At 40.9% G+C, this 17,286-nt stretch overlaps 1 protein-coding gene across 1 annotated transcript in view; it reads right to left on the reverse strand.

Annotated features, from left to right (window-relative positions):
- Positions 1-17,286, reverse strand: part of asap1a (ArfGAP with SH3 domain, ankyrin repeat and PH domain 1a) — a 29,499-nt gene that overhangs the window by 4,234 nt on the left and 7,979 nt on the right. The window contains 25 exon segments of the mRNA XM_047027645.1: positions 144-208; positions 407-482; positions 1,149-1,301; positions 2,679-2,913; positions 3,077-3,184; positions 3,301-3,368; positions 3,545-3,660; positions 3,785-3,870; positions 4,026-4,212; positions 4,574-4,659; positions 4,966-5,048; positions 5,051-5,098; positions 6,096-6,262; positions 6,458-6,506; positions 6,883-6,970; positions 7,516-7,585; positions 7,706-7,806; positions 9,308-9,394; positions 9,583-9,658; positions 9,800-9,885; positions 10,254-10,383; positions 10,703-10,752; positions 11,504-11,578; positions 11,865-12,031; positions 13,434-13,506. Coding sequence (XP_046883601.1) covers positions 144-208; positions 407-482; positions 1,149-1,301; positions 2,679-2,913; positions 3,077-3,184; positions 3,301-3,368; positions 3,545-3,660; positions 3,785-3,870; positions 4,026-4,212; positions 4,574-4,659; positions 4,966-5,048; positions 5,051-5,098; positions 6,096-6,262; positions 6,458-6,506; positions 6,883-6,970; positions 7,516-7,585; positions 7,706-7,806; positions 9,308-9,394; positions 9,583-9,658; positions 9,800-9,885; positions 10,254-10,383; positions 10,703-10,752; positions 11,504-11,578; positions 11,865-12,031; positions 13,434-13,506 — 2,530 coding nt within the window.

Below are 17,286 nucleotides of genomic sequence, written 5' to 3' on the forward strand. Positions count from 1 at the left end.
TATGTTGGTAGACTACAGACAGGATTTGTAAACAAGATTTACATCCAAACTTCAGATTATTTAACTTTTTTCTTCTTTTTTACAAATGCACTAGTATATTGAATTGTATTTATTATCAAAAAACAGAATGAGATTAACCCTACCTTTCTGAGGTAGTTTGGGAAGAACCCTTGGACCAAGTGTTGATTTTGTGTTACTAGTGGTAGTGCTGAAAATAATACATAAATACATTGTATAATGTCTGGGATTTTTGGGAAGTTAAACATATACTGTACATTTAAATTTACAAACTGTTTAATTCGAACTATCATTTTAGGTGTCTGAATCCAATAGTACTCATATTTAGGCAATTCCGATATGAGCCGAAGGTTGCCCTTTGACTAAAACTGTAGTGATGGCTCTGTACCTTTGCTGCTGCTGAATTCCTTCAAACTTGTTAGCAGGTGAGGTCCTATTTCCTGGTGGGGGAGTGGACTCACTTCCTGTGTAGAAACAGTTGGATATTACATGGCTGCATGTGGCGTGTCACACATCACATTAAGTTATATTGTTCAACACAGCTAATTGCAGTTATACACTGTCTTTTAATCTGTAAATATTAAATGTGGTGTCTTAAAATGCACCTTTACAAACACATCCCAAATAAGTGATATCAGTAAAAATTATTGTGTAGGAGCAATGACTACTTAGACTGCAGGCCTCATGACAAGTTGTTCTAGTGTGAATGCTTTAAGAGGAAGTAAACTTAAAAAGTTGCAAAGCAGAACCACATATGGACAGTGCACAGGCGGAAGACCAGCTCTATTTGTGTATGCCTTTTTATTCAACCTTTGCTTATATCAGCCACACAGGAACCAGTGCATGCTGAACATTGTAACATGGATTATGCTGGATTCCTTGCAAGCTGACACTACTTAATAGCAATACAACACTGAGAATCCAAAACATTGGAACCAGCTCCCATTTGAAACTCTCAGAAACATTTTTAAAGGGAACCCATTCAGCTGACTCACTTGTAACTCATGGTGAATCACTAAAGACACTTTCTGTCGTTATTTTAAGAATCTATTGTTACATGCAATACTCATGTTATAGCCGTGACTTTTCTCTTTCCGGTCCACAGTCCCACTCACCCCAAGCGACCCCACCTTTGCTCTGGGGGCCTTGCAGGACGGGGCTGGGGGGGTCGGAGTGCGTGCGCTTGTGGCCTGGGGGTGGGGGTGGGGGTCTCTTTTTGAGGGTGGAGCTACCTCCTCCGCCTGCAGACTGGGATCCCAGCGGCAAGGAGGTGGGAGGGCCACCTAGAAGAATGACACGCATCAAATGTGAAGGGACCAATCAGAAAGCAGACTTGTAAGACAGAAGACAAATAAGTCTGTTTGTCCAGCAATTAAATTGTTCCTGACAAACATACCAACCCAATAGTCAGCTAAAAACATTGCTGGTCTGACAGATGGGCCTTGAATTTCAAGTACATTTCAGACCTGCCAGTTGACAATGGAGGTGAAGAGGTGGGGTTAGAGACTCACTTTACTGTCTGTTCAACATGCAGAATAGCTTTGGCCAGTGGCAAGGCTTGTTGAGAGTCATGCATACTTTTTGGTCAATGACATCACAGCTTGTCTGAAGCAAAAATTATTTCAGCTTCAACATCCTCAAATTATTAGATTTTTTTACCTTCCCCTCAATGCAAACTTGCAGTTTCTGAATGAGGGAAAGATGGGATAACCTGTGTAGGCTGCACAGACTGCACACTTAATGTAAACAATCATTTTTTTTTAATCTACGTATGTGCTTTCATTTTGAGTTGGGTTTACTGAACCAAGGCGTTGAGCAACATGGTGCTGGCTGGCAGCATTTGCATATGAAGGCAAAACAAGCATGTGAAGTGTGAGCTGCTGAGGTGTGAATGTGTGTGAATGCCTTCTGTCTGACTGCTTCTTACCACAAGTTATAAATATTGAATTGATGGTCGGTTTGGTGTCTTTTGACACGGACAATAACACAAAGCAATGTCTAAAAACAATAGATTACCAGTTTATTTATTTGTATCTCCATCAATATGAATCTAAATGTTAAACACAAACCTAGTCACATTAACTATGCAGCAACAGTAACTGACTAAGAGTTTGTCGTTTAAATGTCTCTGGATCAAAACCTTCAAACTCTGAACACTGTTACATTCCTAGTTAAGGCTTATATAAACAGTGCTGTAACCCTCTATGGCACCTTCCATTTACCCAAGGGCCCAAGGCTGGAAAAAGGTGGATCCCAGCTCGGCATTCAAACTTATCTGGCTAACCGCTGTAGATTTCACAAGTGTACTAGCTTGTGTGCTACTCTGGCTGCTATACAGTGTTGTGAGTGCAGTCTTCTCTGTGTGTTAGTATGATCAGCTTCTCCAGCTTGATGGGGTTAACTCCCGATGAATGTCCCGATTAATTGCTTACTTAGAAAAACAAAGAATGTGATACATGTTTGTGTGATTTATTACTTTGAGTTTTAAATACAAAAGCAGAAAAACAGTAAAAACCTCTTCAACTTTGGCCATCCAAATCTAGTGTGTTCTGTTGTGTCAGTTACCTGTATCTTATTGTTCCAAAAATAGGAACCCGCTTCATTACAAAAAAAACGTAAGGTACAAAACCCTCCAGGAACAGCCAGTCAAGGAATCCTACCTTTCCCAGTGGTCCTTCCCCCCAGGGAAGCCCCAGAAGCATCGGGCCCAGGTGACGGAGGAGTGTCTGTGGAGGTGCTGTAGACTGGGTGGGCAAAGGCCCCGTAGGACAGCCGCTGCTTGTCTCTGTGCGGAGCATAGCTCCCTGGGAGAGTGAGTTTATCTTGGGGGGAGACACTGGATGAGTGGCAGAAGCTCTGGGGCCGTGGGGAGCGCTCCTTCTTCACCGGGCTGGGCTGAGGGTGGAGGTTGATTCATTCTAACATTACCCTCACGGGACTGGTTGATAAGCTTACACTAGATACTCAGACCTGTGCTAAGATGTGACGTTTGATCTGCTCACGGAATAATGAGATGCAAGTGCTCACAGACACAATTACAGTCACACGCATTGAGAACCTTGTCATCCAGGTCGTCGTCACTCTCGTCTATCTCCTCCAGACGCAGGCTCCACTCATATTCCACATGGACATGAGGGTTGAACTTCCCCGTTGCTGCCTCCACCAACTATGGATGGAGGGAGAGAGAGCACCCAAGCACGGTAAGCAGGCTCAATTGTACAGAAGGTTGGTCTCTCGTCTGGTGGCTAAGGGCAAAGGCTACGGCGCTAAACTGGTACTTACTGGTTCCTCACACTGGGAGTTCCTCAACCTCCTGGCAATGTCCAGTGCTGTCTCTCTGCTCTGATTGGCTGAAAGATCAAAGTATTGAGATCACCACTAGAGCAGTCTACAATTTTGTAGACATTATCATTTCCATGAGATTACCATAATACGACTGCAACACAAATAGTTAAGCCAACATACAGTAAATAAATAACAAAGTGGCAATAAGAAATAATTTTTTGCAAATATTCCAGAAGCAGACCTATGTCAATGTCCGGTTTGCCCCGCAGCAGTAATTTGAGGCACTCCTGTTTTTCATATATGCAGCAGTAATGCAGCGCAGTGTTGCCGCTCTCGGTCTGCCTGTCAAGGTTTCCACTAGATGGAGCAAGAGAGGCGAGACAGAGGAAATCAAATCCAGCAGGAAAAAAATGACTAATTTAAATATAAATTCATAGATCCTGCACAGGGTTATGTTAGAGTTGGTGTTAGGCCTATCTACCTGTTTTGCACTAGGAAGTCAACCAGATGCAGAGAGGTCTGGTCTGCAGTCCTCACAGAGTAGTGAAGAGCCGTCTCTCCAGCCTCCTGTACAAACGACAGTTTTCGGTTTGTATTCATCATGCTAACTGCAGACGGTTAGCCCCTGTGAGATAAAGGCTTTGTACAAGTCTGGCATATTGTTTGACAGTCTGTGAAACCTTCCATTGGTCTGTTTAGGTTTGAGTGACCGGTCTCTTCACCTTGCCTGCCTCTGGCAGTGGCTCCATAAGCTCTACCCCCTCTGCGTAGAGCTGGACTAGTGACAGCAGATCTCGTGAGCGCACCGCCTCGTACAGCTCTCCCTGCCTGCTGGTTGCTGTGGCCCCGGTCCGCCGAGCAAACTTATGATCCATGTATTTGGCATTGATATACTCCTTCCTCACTGTCCTGGGATAGGGAGTCACAAGTTTGTTGGCAACAGGGAAATATTGATTGGAACCAATGCATTACCGGCTTTTACCTTCATCTGTCAACCTGATTGTGCTCATACAATAGTGGAGTGTCGTATTTGGAGTTTTTGTCATTGGATATAAACCCGATAGGACCTTTAGGGTTCAAGAATATGACTACCAAGTGTTCTCTTCTAGCAATATGTATTTCTATAAGATCTATGTTTAGTAATATCAAGCAAAAGAAAACTATAAGAAGAAACAAATGTAGTTAAACTGGCTAGCTCGACACAGTCAAAGTTCAACTGTGTCAGACAGGCAGCCTAGCTTGTAGCTTCAGTGAATACGTGGACACTCACATGTCACTAGATGGGGTTGGCTTTGGCGATGGGAGGTTTCCCTCCATGATATCATTGAAACTGCTGTTGCCTATGTTCTTTGCCAGCTGGGGAGTGGGGGGGTGGGGTAGAGGGAGAAAGAGACTGACTTCAATAACACATCTTTTAAAAAGTTAAATGTAATGGAAGTGATTGGTAACTTGAAAGGCATTAGAATATGTCTAAACCAATTAGGAAAGTGCAGAAAATATATAAAAAGTGTTGCATAACAGTTAACATCTGTAAATAGCAGTTTATCACAATACCGGTCAGCCAAACAGTATGACAGCTATTGATCATAATTGTATTTGTATCATTGTTTTTGGATAAGAAAAACCATTAAAATACTAATCCAAAGAAAGTTTCTGTATTACCAGCAGTTCGGAGGATCCTAGCTTGTCCAGCTCCATTGACTGGATGCGGGAGATGTGGACACCCATCTCCCTGTGGATCCCAGGCACTCGATACACGTCACTATACCCAGGTTAGTGGACAGCCACTTGGGGTCTGGGGAGAGAAAAGGAAGACAATGAAACAGAAGAAGTTCATTTTCTTGTCCTCCACAGATTTCAATGATATCGTCATAAGTCTCATGCTGGAATCATAAAGTGGCCATTTTAAATCATGGGTGTTTTCCAAATGTTATCAAGGAATTTATAGTTTTGATTATAAAATATCAAAGTTGGTTTCCAGTTTTAACTTGCACAAAAGTGAACCGTTGAAAGTTTCCTCATAGATCTATCCCACCCACTAAAACTAAGTTAATTAAAGATCTGTTACTATTTGGAGATGATTCATACGAAAAGGCTTGATTGCACTTCACTTAATCAGCAAAAGAGGGAGCGTGATCCATTCCAGATTAATAGTTTCATGCAACGTCCTTGAACAGTAAATTAAATCCATGGTGGAGTAATTAAACACCAAACTGTATTGGGTGACAACCGCAGCATTACACCATGTTAACGGTTTAAATTGAAAAAGAAGTTACACGCACAGATGAACACATTTCATTGCGCTTAATTCAATAAAATTAGTAAGCAAAGAATAGGTCAAACGAGAGAGAGAGCTAAGGGAGGAAAGATGGGTTGAGAGAGATAGAGGGAGGGGGTACAACGAGGGGGGGGGGGGGGGGGGGGGGGTGGTGGTGGTAGAACTGCGTCAATTTTTGCTGCATTCACAGAATACACAAGTAGTCAAGAGTGCAGGATCTGCCCAGATACCAAAATGGTGGGTGGAGTCTTACTACAGGAAGTGGAACAGAGCAGGACTCAGGAAATAGAGAGCAGCAACACAGCTGCATGAAACTGGCTCACTTAACGGATGACTTGAGCAACTAAAACTGAAAGTAAATTGAACTAAAATGACACTTATTTCTTCATTTCTTTCACACCAGAACACATATACACACACAAACATGCAATACCCTATTTGCTGACACATATTTACTAGCTCATGCTGGTTCATCTATGCTGTAACACACTGTGTGTATGATTCTATAGCTTACCTGCAGCGCCGCAGTCACAGCAGAGCTCATTCCCGGGCATCCGGAGTACATCTTCAATGATAGCTTTGGTCAGGTCCTCCAGAGTGTCCTCTCCTGCTGTGCTCTGACCCCCCTGGAATGCCATGTTCAGAGCCTCTTCCTTACTGTTGGTCAGCACCGAGATCCAGCTACATGCACACAAACACTTACACATTAGCACAAAGACACCGCTGGCAGAGATTTAATCAAGGTTGATGACACACGTCACTCACACACACAGACACCTTTTTATTTACTGTTGAAAAAGATCTGTTGGCACAGTCACAGTACACAATACACCTACACTCCCATGTAGTACAAGAATATTCAGTAAAGCATCTTACATGACAAACTCCTGTTCATCTTCAGCCTGGAAATGATATGTGCGATTATCTGTGTGAGGGGAAAAGACACCATGAATACAGTAATATTAAATTAATACATTAACATAATAATATTACAAACTTTGTACAATCGTGTCAACTGTAACACATTTTCGAGTTCAGTCTGGTGTGCTGTGTCCCATTCTAAGTGATCACATGATCAAAAATGCACATGCGCTATTTATTGACAAATACATTGTTTTAATGTTTTCATCAGTAAGCTACCTACATTTTAGCAGAGTTCAAAGTGAAAGAGGATCTGAAATTATCTTTCTCTCTCTTATTATTTTCCTCTTCTATAGTAAAACAGCAGTGAACCCTTTTCACCCCGTCGTCATGTTCATGCAACAGTAAAATGGGCTTTATATGGTGGACTAGTAACCTACGGGAGATGAGGTCAAAGCACTTCTTATCCTCCCCACTTGGTTTGACCTGGCAGGTCAACAGGTTTAACCTTACTGGCTGTCTGTTGGACTGAAAGACAAAAGGGAAGATGAACAGCATTAAAAAGAAGCAACAGTATCACATAGTCGTTCAAATAATTTCAGTGAGTAACCATGTGAGGTGTGAGAAACAGCTACAGTGCACCGTCTGCTACTGCATAAACACCACAACAAACATCCAGTGTTGACTAGCCAAGTGGATTTTAGCAGCAACCGAAAAAGACATAGTACAAACACGGACGGGGACACACACACACACACAATGTTAGTTTCATAATGTTGACATTGTGTAGCTCACAAAGCACACGCACGCACACATGCACGCACACCCCACCAGGGATGAAAGGGACGTGAACAGAACATTAATGAAGCAACCTCATTTGCACACGGCCCCCCTGCAGCGTGTGAACTGTGGGTTTGGTGGTAGGAGACACCAGCCTCAGCATTCCCCCCTACCTAACCCACTGGAATATAATCAGTGGATCAGTCACAGCTCAGTTGAGATGGCTACAGAGAGAGAGAAACTAAAACCGAGAGAGAGGAAGGGAAGAGAGGAAGTTATGATGTAATACTGACCGTGGCATGGGAGATGGTGAGGATACCACTCTTTACGGAACACTTCCTCCTCTGCCACACCTTCCGTAGCCTTGAAAATGGAAAACGGCTCATTTAGGCAGAATCCTTACTTGGAAATGGCCAACCATGTTCATTTTATTCATGGTAATTCATTTAGTTAGAATTGAGTGGCACCAGCTATTCCACTCACCCATCACTCTTTTTCATCAGATAGCCCTTTTTCTCACTCCCAAACTCTTTGTTTCCTTGGAGCTGGTGCATACTGTAGCCACTCTGCTTGCTCTGAGAGTCCTGCACAGAAACAGCCATGTAGGATAACACAACATGTCAAATTATTGACAATGTCCATTTATGGATTTCAAATGTATGTACACAGAGGAAAGGTACTGAAAGAATATTGGGCTACACATGAAAGTTTGGAGTACCATGTAACTACATAGCAATACTTATAGTAAGGTACAGGTTATTACAAGTGTAAGAAGCAAGGTATGGATGAAGGTAGTTAGGGGTAGGTGGATGTTGTAAAGAGGCAGTTGAAGATTGTTTTGCCAAAACAAGATCAACATCCACTTACCCCTGGAAAGCCCAACTTCCCTATACAAAGTTTCAATTGTGTAATAACTTGTACTGAAAAAGTCTGTGTAGTTCCATGGTAGTTAAACACTACAAAAATCAAGAAAAAATATCATTCTGTTACAAAAATAGCAAAGGTCATGCAAATTCTTTTTTTTCCCCCATCAACTACTATCCAAAAATGTTTTACAAAGACTAAACCAAACTTACTCTCCTAGACTGCAGTCAGAAAGGGCAATGAAAAGGAGAGAGAGGTGGTAGGTTAGGCACAGGTTGTGTAGGTTAGATCACAGACACAGTGACAGTTCAAACAAACTGAGGAGTGCATGGTCTGAGATGAACACAGCACTTTCTGATCAAATAAGACAAAAGGGCGACAAGACGAGAGAACATTTAATGTGCGTTTTGTTTACACAATCTTATGAAGAGAAAGTAGAGGTGGACGTGCTATTCAAATATGCAGTTCAATCAAAAATAAATTAACCTATACATGACCAAATTTCTACATCGCTCAAATTGAATAATAATTACTTACATGATCAAGGGCAATTAATTGATCATAGATTAAGCAGGAAGCCCCTAATTAATAGTTCAAAATATCCACCTGCTGTAAGGAGCCCAACCAAAAGCTAAAGTGACGCTGGGTTCATATTTTACTGAGTAGTTAGTGTATGACCCAGGTCACTGGCTTCCAGCACAGTACTGGCCATTGACTGGTATAACTAACAAAGTGACAAATGTCTTAGAGATTCATCAAGTCATGTCAGGTGTTTAGCTGTGACAGCTAAAATATGTTATAATAACATAGATGCTATTATTTGAGACGTTCTCTCAAGTTAGTTCTGAAGTTGCCATTTTCTGTTTGATTATTTTACTATTGTCTAAGAATTAAAAAATAAATATTAGAGATGCGAGTAGCATTGAGCTGATCAACGCACTGAGTACTGCTAGATTGAACACACAATATCTCCCTTTTCCCTGGCCAGTGGTCATGTCTCGGTGGGATCACCAAGGAAGTGAGCAAAATGAAACAAGAGCTTTCTCACATAGAACCACTTATATCATGTAGGAGTATCCCATTATTCCCATTTTAGTTAAGTTCAGACTTTTGGAACTGATCCCAGATGTGATTTGAAGCAAAATTGTACAATAGGGAATTTCGTCATTCACAACACCTTCAACATGGACATCTTTGTGTGACATGGAACATGTGGCTTACCTCCTTTTGGTCAAGCTGTAAAGAGGATTTAATAAGGTCCCGGAGGGCGGTTAACTGCTTCTTCTCTTCATCCTGGGTTTGCTTTATCTGTGAAGACACAACATCATTGGCAGAATCCCTTGTTAGTGGTGCTAATTAACCTCAAATTATATATTTGAAACACTGCTTGCAGAATTGCAGAACGCCTTTTGTCACTACCCTTCATTCGAAAAGCAGTGCAGAAATAAAAGTGGTGTAATAAGTAGTGAAAAATGAAAGCCAAGTGTGTCACCTACATTGTACAGGTCAGCGGCAAGCTTCTCGATGTACTGCTTCAACTTGTCTGCAGTTGTCATGCCATCCTGGAAAAAGCTTTGAACATGGAGATTGCGATTTATAACTAACTGTTCAAGGATTAAATCATTAAATAATTTTGGTATGCTTGGTAAACTTGATTTGACTCTAGCTCAATTCCCATGTCAGGGTTAACATTGTACCCATCAGTGCACTTACTTGCACTGTGCGTGGTAGTATTTTATGAGGTTCTGGAGCAGATCGACTCCCTTCTTGGTCTTGATCTCATTTACTTTAATCAGGTACTGTTGGGAGAAGGGTTATTGTACAAGAAAAACATGACTAATCAGTTAGACATCTGCTATTGAGAGACAATCAAATAAGAGTAAACACATTTTGCAATAAAATGCAAAAAACTGAGTTTTATGAAACATTGTCCTTAAAGGAGACGTGTATTTCTTTTTGTATATTGCATTGTGTGAGGGGAGAAAGTGTGTGAGTGATGAGAGAGGGAGAGTGTGTGAGTAACTGTTCGCACAGAAAGAAAGGGATGGCCGTGTGACATTACAGGTAACAGTGAAAACAAGGAAGGTTTAAAGTATATCCTTTCAGTCCGCAGAATAAGTCAATCACGTGTGTAGGTGAACAGACAGACATTTACACCCACACCGACCTCACACATCTGTAATTGGAAAAGCCGGCGCTCCTTCTCCATTTCCTCAGCTATCTCGGCACCAGTAATCTCCGTCCGGATCATTCCATGCTGTTTTGCGTGCTCTCTTTTCTCCTTCTCAATCTTGGTGCTGGGATGAGTCATTGAAAATATTATTATATTCCTTCCATGTATTGTTTGTTATGTTAACATTTTGACATTCATTTAACAGACACTTTTCTCCAAAGCGACGTACAAAAAGTGCATAGAGTAAGTGCAGCTTATTTCATTGTAGCTACAGTATGAAGTTTGAATACCCTACTGTGTATTCTCCAGTCAAGAGCACATAGGCCTAATGATACTCAATGATCAGTCAGTACTGCAGGTACCAAAAGAAACATAAGGCTTAGGAAAAAGAAGCATTACACTTTGAATCACACAAACAAAAGCATGTAGAAATGTTGACTCACAACTTAGCTTCGTAGTCTTTCCATGCCTTGTCAAAAGGTTTCTTTATATCCTGGGGATGACAGATAATTGCATTGAAGTCATTTCATATTGATCTTCCGATCCACTAACCAATCGCATTTAACTCTATTTTCCATGATATTCAGAGGCAGATTGTAAGACTTTTGAGAAAATATAAGTAGTAGAAAAGAGTATTAAGCCAATAATGGGAAGGTTTAGGATTACTCATTCGATTCAATGCTGCTACTGTAGAAACCATAGCCCAATTTTTTATATCCAAGGCAGTCAAATCTGGAAAGTCACACTCAGACATCAAATAGGTCTTTAATCATAAACCTGAATTAATTAGTGTTTTGAACTCAAATGTACTTGGCCACAACCCAGCAAACATGAAAACAACTGTAGTGTGGATATTAGAAGGAGGAATGGTGGCAAATAAAGGTTGATTTTATGAAGCAGGTGATAAACTTGCTGGTGTCCAATGTTTTGCATTCAGACTGTACAAAACAGTCTCCAGAGAGCACTCCGTCCAGTTTAACACCCAAACGAGACAAAAGTGTCAGCTCAATTCATGGGCTTCGTCTGATCCTTGGACACAGGGAAATGGCAGCGTCGCAATAAAAAACCAAAACAAAGCAGTTTATTTCAGACTGTGACAGCCTGATGAAAGAAACTCAATGAGTAGTGCTTTCAAAAATTTACTATGTAGACTTTCAAGATGGTAATGAACAGTGGCACGGGGACTATTTCTGTGCCAAGTTGCAGCACTTGGCAGGATGGGAAAAGGGCATCGTTTTTCTTACCCCCTTCACTCCTTTCAGGTCCCCTTTGAGAAGCGAGTCCAGGGTGAAAATTAAGTTGTGGCTCAGGCTCTGAAGCTGACGAGAAAAAGAGAAAGAATGCTCTTTTAAAAAAGGAGTATATTTTGGGGGATTTTTATTATCACACCCTAACATGTCCTCGGTATAAATGGACATGGATACACAAGACGTGTTCACTTTTCCTCTTGTCCATAGAAACATTAAAGTATTGTTACAGCCTTATCACAAGGTTACAGAAACCTCCAGCCATCATTCCAATACCAGAATGAACAAACAAAACTAGCTGCTTGCCCATTTCCTATAGTGACAAGTCTTAATCATATTTTAAGTAATTTTCCCTCACCAGATTCTTGAGCAGTGCTGACAGCTCCTTGACTAGACTTGAAAACTTGACGAAGGCTGTGCCCAGGTCTGGGTTGTCTCTGCCCAGGTCTGGGTTGTCCCTGCCCAGGAAGTTGCTGCCAAACCTGTCCAGTGCCTGCCCATAGATCTCCTCATTCTGAACATGATCTGTGTTGATAAAAAAAATTAAAAAAAAAACGGAAAAGTTAAGCAAAAAACTATCTTTGCAGATATTTACACTTGATTTCAGAGACATTTTTCAGAAACAATGTTTTAGACAATGCAATTTAAGTACATCAGCACAAACTTAAACAACACATATTTACACAAGTACATGGATTTGCATTCTGCCTTAATCCTACGTAGCATGAGCATCAGGTGCAGTCTAAACTCTGCCAGGACCACATCTTCCCCAGAGCCACTGGGTTGCCTGCCAACTTATTCAAGATTTGACCTTGTATGGGAGCTTTACAATGATTGGGGCAAAGTTTTCTTTTGTTGTCTCAAAATGACAATGACCACCAGACTACTTGGTACAGCGGGGAACAACAAAGCTAGTAACTCTGCTTAAGTTAAATGAATGGTAACTACATCCCCTTCCTTAGACAGGCTACAATTTAAACAGCAATGCTTCGAAGGTCTTTATCTAAAATATTTCTTTACCTCGTGGGAAAGTGTGTTTGTGGCTGGCTAAACCATGACATCAAAGCAGGGATGTGTGCATCTATCCAGTGTGAACACAACGACAAATGATCCCAACTAAACACCCCTGGGAAAATCAGCCTCTTTGCTTGTTTCTAATCCCCAAACTGGAACATACTATCATCTCTGTACTCCAACCCGGAGGATGAAAGAGGCAATAAAGCTGTCTCTAATCGAATCAAAACTTTATTTTTCCACCATCAGGAAGGTTTTTCCTACACAAATTTTGCACCACACATGGTCACTACACATGTAACAGTGTGTTAGAGACCGAAAGAGGAGGGGTCTGTGACAATAAATGTCTACTGAAGAGAAATAATTTTAAAATTAAATCTATTAAGTATACAGAATGCATTCTTACATACTTAGTCAGCCCGACCGAAGGACAGAACTTTTAAAGTGACGGACGGCATCATCAGCAATGGCATGCACAAAATGTTGGAGATAACAATAGTGTAAATGGACCATTACAATATCTAAAAGGACCTTAAAACTTGTAATTGTCACAATCATTTTTATTGTTGTAGTTTTAAAAGGCTGGAGGACAAACGCTCAAGAAGGAGCCGGGTTCCACAACTTTTCTGCCCAAAAAGTTATCCTCTGATATTCCATTCTCATCTGGCATTGATTCTCTCCTGTTTAATGGAACCATTCCTAAGCAGTGACAATAGGTCACCTGTCTAGTAAAGAATGAGAACATTAAAAGAAAAGGCCATCCATTAAGCATTTGCATTCTGTTGAACTTTAAGATTTTACCCCGTCAAAAAATATGAAACCCAAAGTGGCCATGCAACGCTGATTTTTGCAAACACCAAGAACAAGATTGACAGCAAAATGATGGCTTGAGTCCACATAAAATGCACTGTACCTTGCCCAGAGTTGTATATGGCTTTGACAGACTTCTTCACCTTCTGAAGCGCTGTTCGGTCTTGATCCAAAGCCTGTGAACACAATAGGATAACATTCTTATCTTGAACAATGGTTCTATATTCTTGATTTGAACATTCTTAACCAATCACCATTCTTCCACTGGTGTTGAAGAGCTTTATGGTTAGGGGTGTCATAGGTATGTTGAATGGCTACATTCGAAAAAATAATAATATTACTAAGTAAAATCATTATCATCATCATCATTTGGAGCAGATTATGGAAATGTAATGGGAACGAGTTTCTGTAGGAGTGTCATAAAGCCAGTGGAATTTTTGATTATATATTTAAATTGTTAAGCAAAATGATACTGTAGATCAAGTCAATGCATGTTACTGTAGGAGCACACTGTTGTGTGCCTATTCGAAAAGTTGAAAGCTGAATTATTTCTCAAAGGACCTGGCCTGAGCAAGAAACACAATGGTAGCTTCACTTAGTGTATTTATGTTTACTGATCCCTCAAGCATCCCTCAAGCACATTTAACAGTTGTACATAACATAGCAGCCCATTACTGTCATCGTCCTCCAAAACACATTTAGGGGACACACAGCTATGCAGGAGGATCAATACATCATTAGAACTCTTACAGGTACAGTACTGCAGTTTCCCAGCAAAATGGTATGGGACACAAAGTCGATAGCAGACGTTAAGCCTACTGCAGCACTACGCAAGGGCACGGCAGTGGCCCTGTAATTGCAACTTTGAACAAACAGCTTTAAGAATTGTGCTGATGAATTACTTCCAACATTACTGATGGCTTGCTACATTGTTGCTGTTGAGCTAGGTAGCATAGATAACAATACAAATAATGTTGTTTCTATGTTTTTACCTTATTAAAAGTACTTAAACATTGTACATTAAACTAACCTAAGCCTAACAATAAAATATAGCTCTTTGTAAAAGGCTAAATGGAACTCAATTTAAATGACAGCGGCTTGATAGGAGTGGCAGATGGATATATACTCATTGTAATCATGGCAACAAGGGCTTCGCTTAGACTCTGTCTAGTAAACCCAGATGGCCTGTACAATGGTGTGATCCAAAAAACAAAGATACTGGAGCTTGTTCGAGCTCTATTTCCACTAAGATATTTTTCTTTCTTTATATAAAAAATAATATGCAAAAGAAAGTTCACAGATGTGGAAAATGTGGGTAAATGTCAAGATTGACAGGATTACTTCGATACTGTAACCAATCCCATTTAAATTATACTAATTTGCATTTCCCAACAATTTGTGTGAAAAGCTAATGAACCCCGCAGCGAATAGTGGGGCTCATGTGGTATCGAAGCCAGGAACAAATCATTAGCCTTCGGATAAACACCTGAACCTCTCCACCAAATCTGATTAGCCATAAAGGAGATAAGAGTTGTTGATTTGTCTAAATCTAGAATAGGGTTAGCTCATTCTAACTGAAAACTACATTTTACAGAATGTGTTGTTGGTTTGTTGTCTACTGCACTTCAAACTGTAGGCTGTGTACTCACCATCACTGGGCAGGGTAGGATTCAAACTGTTAACTCTAATGTGTTCTAATCCAGTGTGTCTATGATGTAGTTTACTGAATTTGGTTTACATTACAATTACATACCCCAAGGAATAAGGACAACCAAACCTGTAGTACCCAAAAAGTGGTATATGTCAGTTGACGTGCCAAATCATTACCCTAACCCTCAAAAATAGGGGATCATTTCGAATTATGTACAAGAAAACATACATTATTAACTGTATCATTAATTGTTGGTGTGCATGTACAGGATCGGTGGCATCTCGATGAGCTGCCACTGAAACTCACAGGTTACAGAGAGGTATAGATACGCTTAGCAAAGTGGGCCAGACTAAAGCTGGTGCCCATAGGGAGTACTGCCTCTCTGTTCGGGTCCTCTGGACTATTTTAGTCACTTCCAGTGCCAGTCAGATGAGGAAATGCCAAGACAAGCAGAGGGCAGAAGAGGTACAGTAGGAGTGTATCTGCATCCTCACTCCTTTGCCCTTTTTGTACTTTACTTTCAAGCCTCCTTTACGTACAGTTTGGTATATTGAACTGGGTATTACAAAAAGTCAGAAATAGCTCTGTCTTCAGACAGGCTACATTTGAATAACCTAACACTATATAGCACCATTAACAAACTGGCACTGAAACAAATCATACTACTCAATTTATGCCCTTCACAAACACGTTAAGAGCACCCAAAAATACATCTGCTGACTTGTGCCCTAGAACTACCAGCTGCCTTCACAGAATCAGAGTAAACACAGTTAAGTGGACAGAGCTATGGGGCACAGACACTAAACAAACACACTTCCTCTCTCTTTTTCTCTCTCGCTTTCCACCTTTCTAACACTATCTCAGAGACCATATCACAAAAGCTCTCCCAATCCTCTACCATCAGCTTACAAAGCACTTGAGATTCTTTAATAATATCCTTTTCATCATAATTTTTCAAATTTTTCCCTCTGAGCCTACAAACAAAAGCATCAGTCATAGTGCAATTCCAGTTTAAATCTGATCAAATATAAATCTCACTGATCAAGGAAAATATGGAGGGGGTGGCGATGCTGTAGGAAGGGGAAAATGGGAAAACGAAAGACAAACGGAAAATGAAAAAGCATCAGGTCCCACAATTAAGGGAGGGGGTTGGGATGCAAACGCCACGTTAAACAGCGACAGACGTGTTACTTCTCTTGTGCTGCCAGCGGCATCCATTGCCATAGCAACCCAACCCAAAAGATGTAGGTCGTTGTGAGGCGCGCATGTAGTCTGACCTATAGAGGGATGACGACCAGTCATCTAGGACACCAAATAACATCCTTCTCATGACGAATAGTGTTTAGACTAAGGGACTGAAGGTTTTTCTGTATTTCAACATGTTTGCCTCTGTTTTCTTAAATGTATTTGACAAAAGACTACAAATGGTTGAGAAAAGCTGAACACATGTTGTACAGTACAAATGACCTAAAGAGATCCAATAACCTAACAAGAAAAGGTTAAACAGACGAATGCACATACTGTACACACACAGATTAACAGTGAGGTCATTACAGCAATGTGTGCCAAACTTAACTGCCAACATCTTGTCTGTCTCCTGCCAAGACAGGTCAAGTTCACAGCACAGGACTGGGTCAGCACTTAGCAGAGAACTGCATTGTGGGAAGTGTCCTTCACAGGCCTTTCACATTTACCAAGGCCAAAGAAACTCAGCAAACTCACAAAATTACTAAAAAGACACACATGCATGCAATGCAATGTTTGTATGTACCATGTACTGCACGTTTGGCTCACAAATAGCTCTTCATGTGACTCCTAAACGCACAAAGCCACACAGATACTGCTGAATACACATCTCACTGCCAAGCTATGCGGTCAAAACATTAGCAAACAGACATCTTAAAACCTTGTTTTGATCAAAAGCTCACTCTCACACATACTAAAAGATACAAAGTGTGAAGACATTTCATTTTTACATTAATTGGGCCGTTTTATAAAACCATACTCACTCGATGTTCATTCTCCCTTCATGCATATCATGGCCAGTCTCTCTCTCTTTGTAGCATCAATGCATTTGCTCTTCTTCCCCTTTTTGTTATCCTTTCCCACTCATTAAAACAGTGTTTTAATTTTTTTCCGGGGAAACCATGCTAACTTGCTAACTGTGTTTATGTCTTCATGCACAGGTATCCCTAACGATACAGACTCGCAAGCACTGCGGAGTCATCCAAGAACAACCTGGAAATCACGTTGACAGCAGATTTCCAAGCTGAGGAGAAAAAACACTGCATCCTTGATGTTTTAA

The sequence above is a fragment of the Hypomesus transpacificus genome, chromosome 10 (assembly GCF_021917145.1).
Source record: "Hypomesus transpacificus isolate Combined female chromosome 10, fHypTra1, whole genome shotgun sequence".
Classification (NCBI taxonomy): Eukaryota; Metazoa; Chordata; class Actinopteri; order Osmeriformes; family Osmeridae; genus Hypomesus; species Hypomesus transpacificus.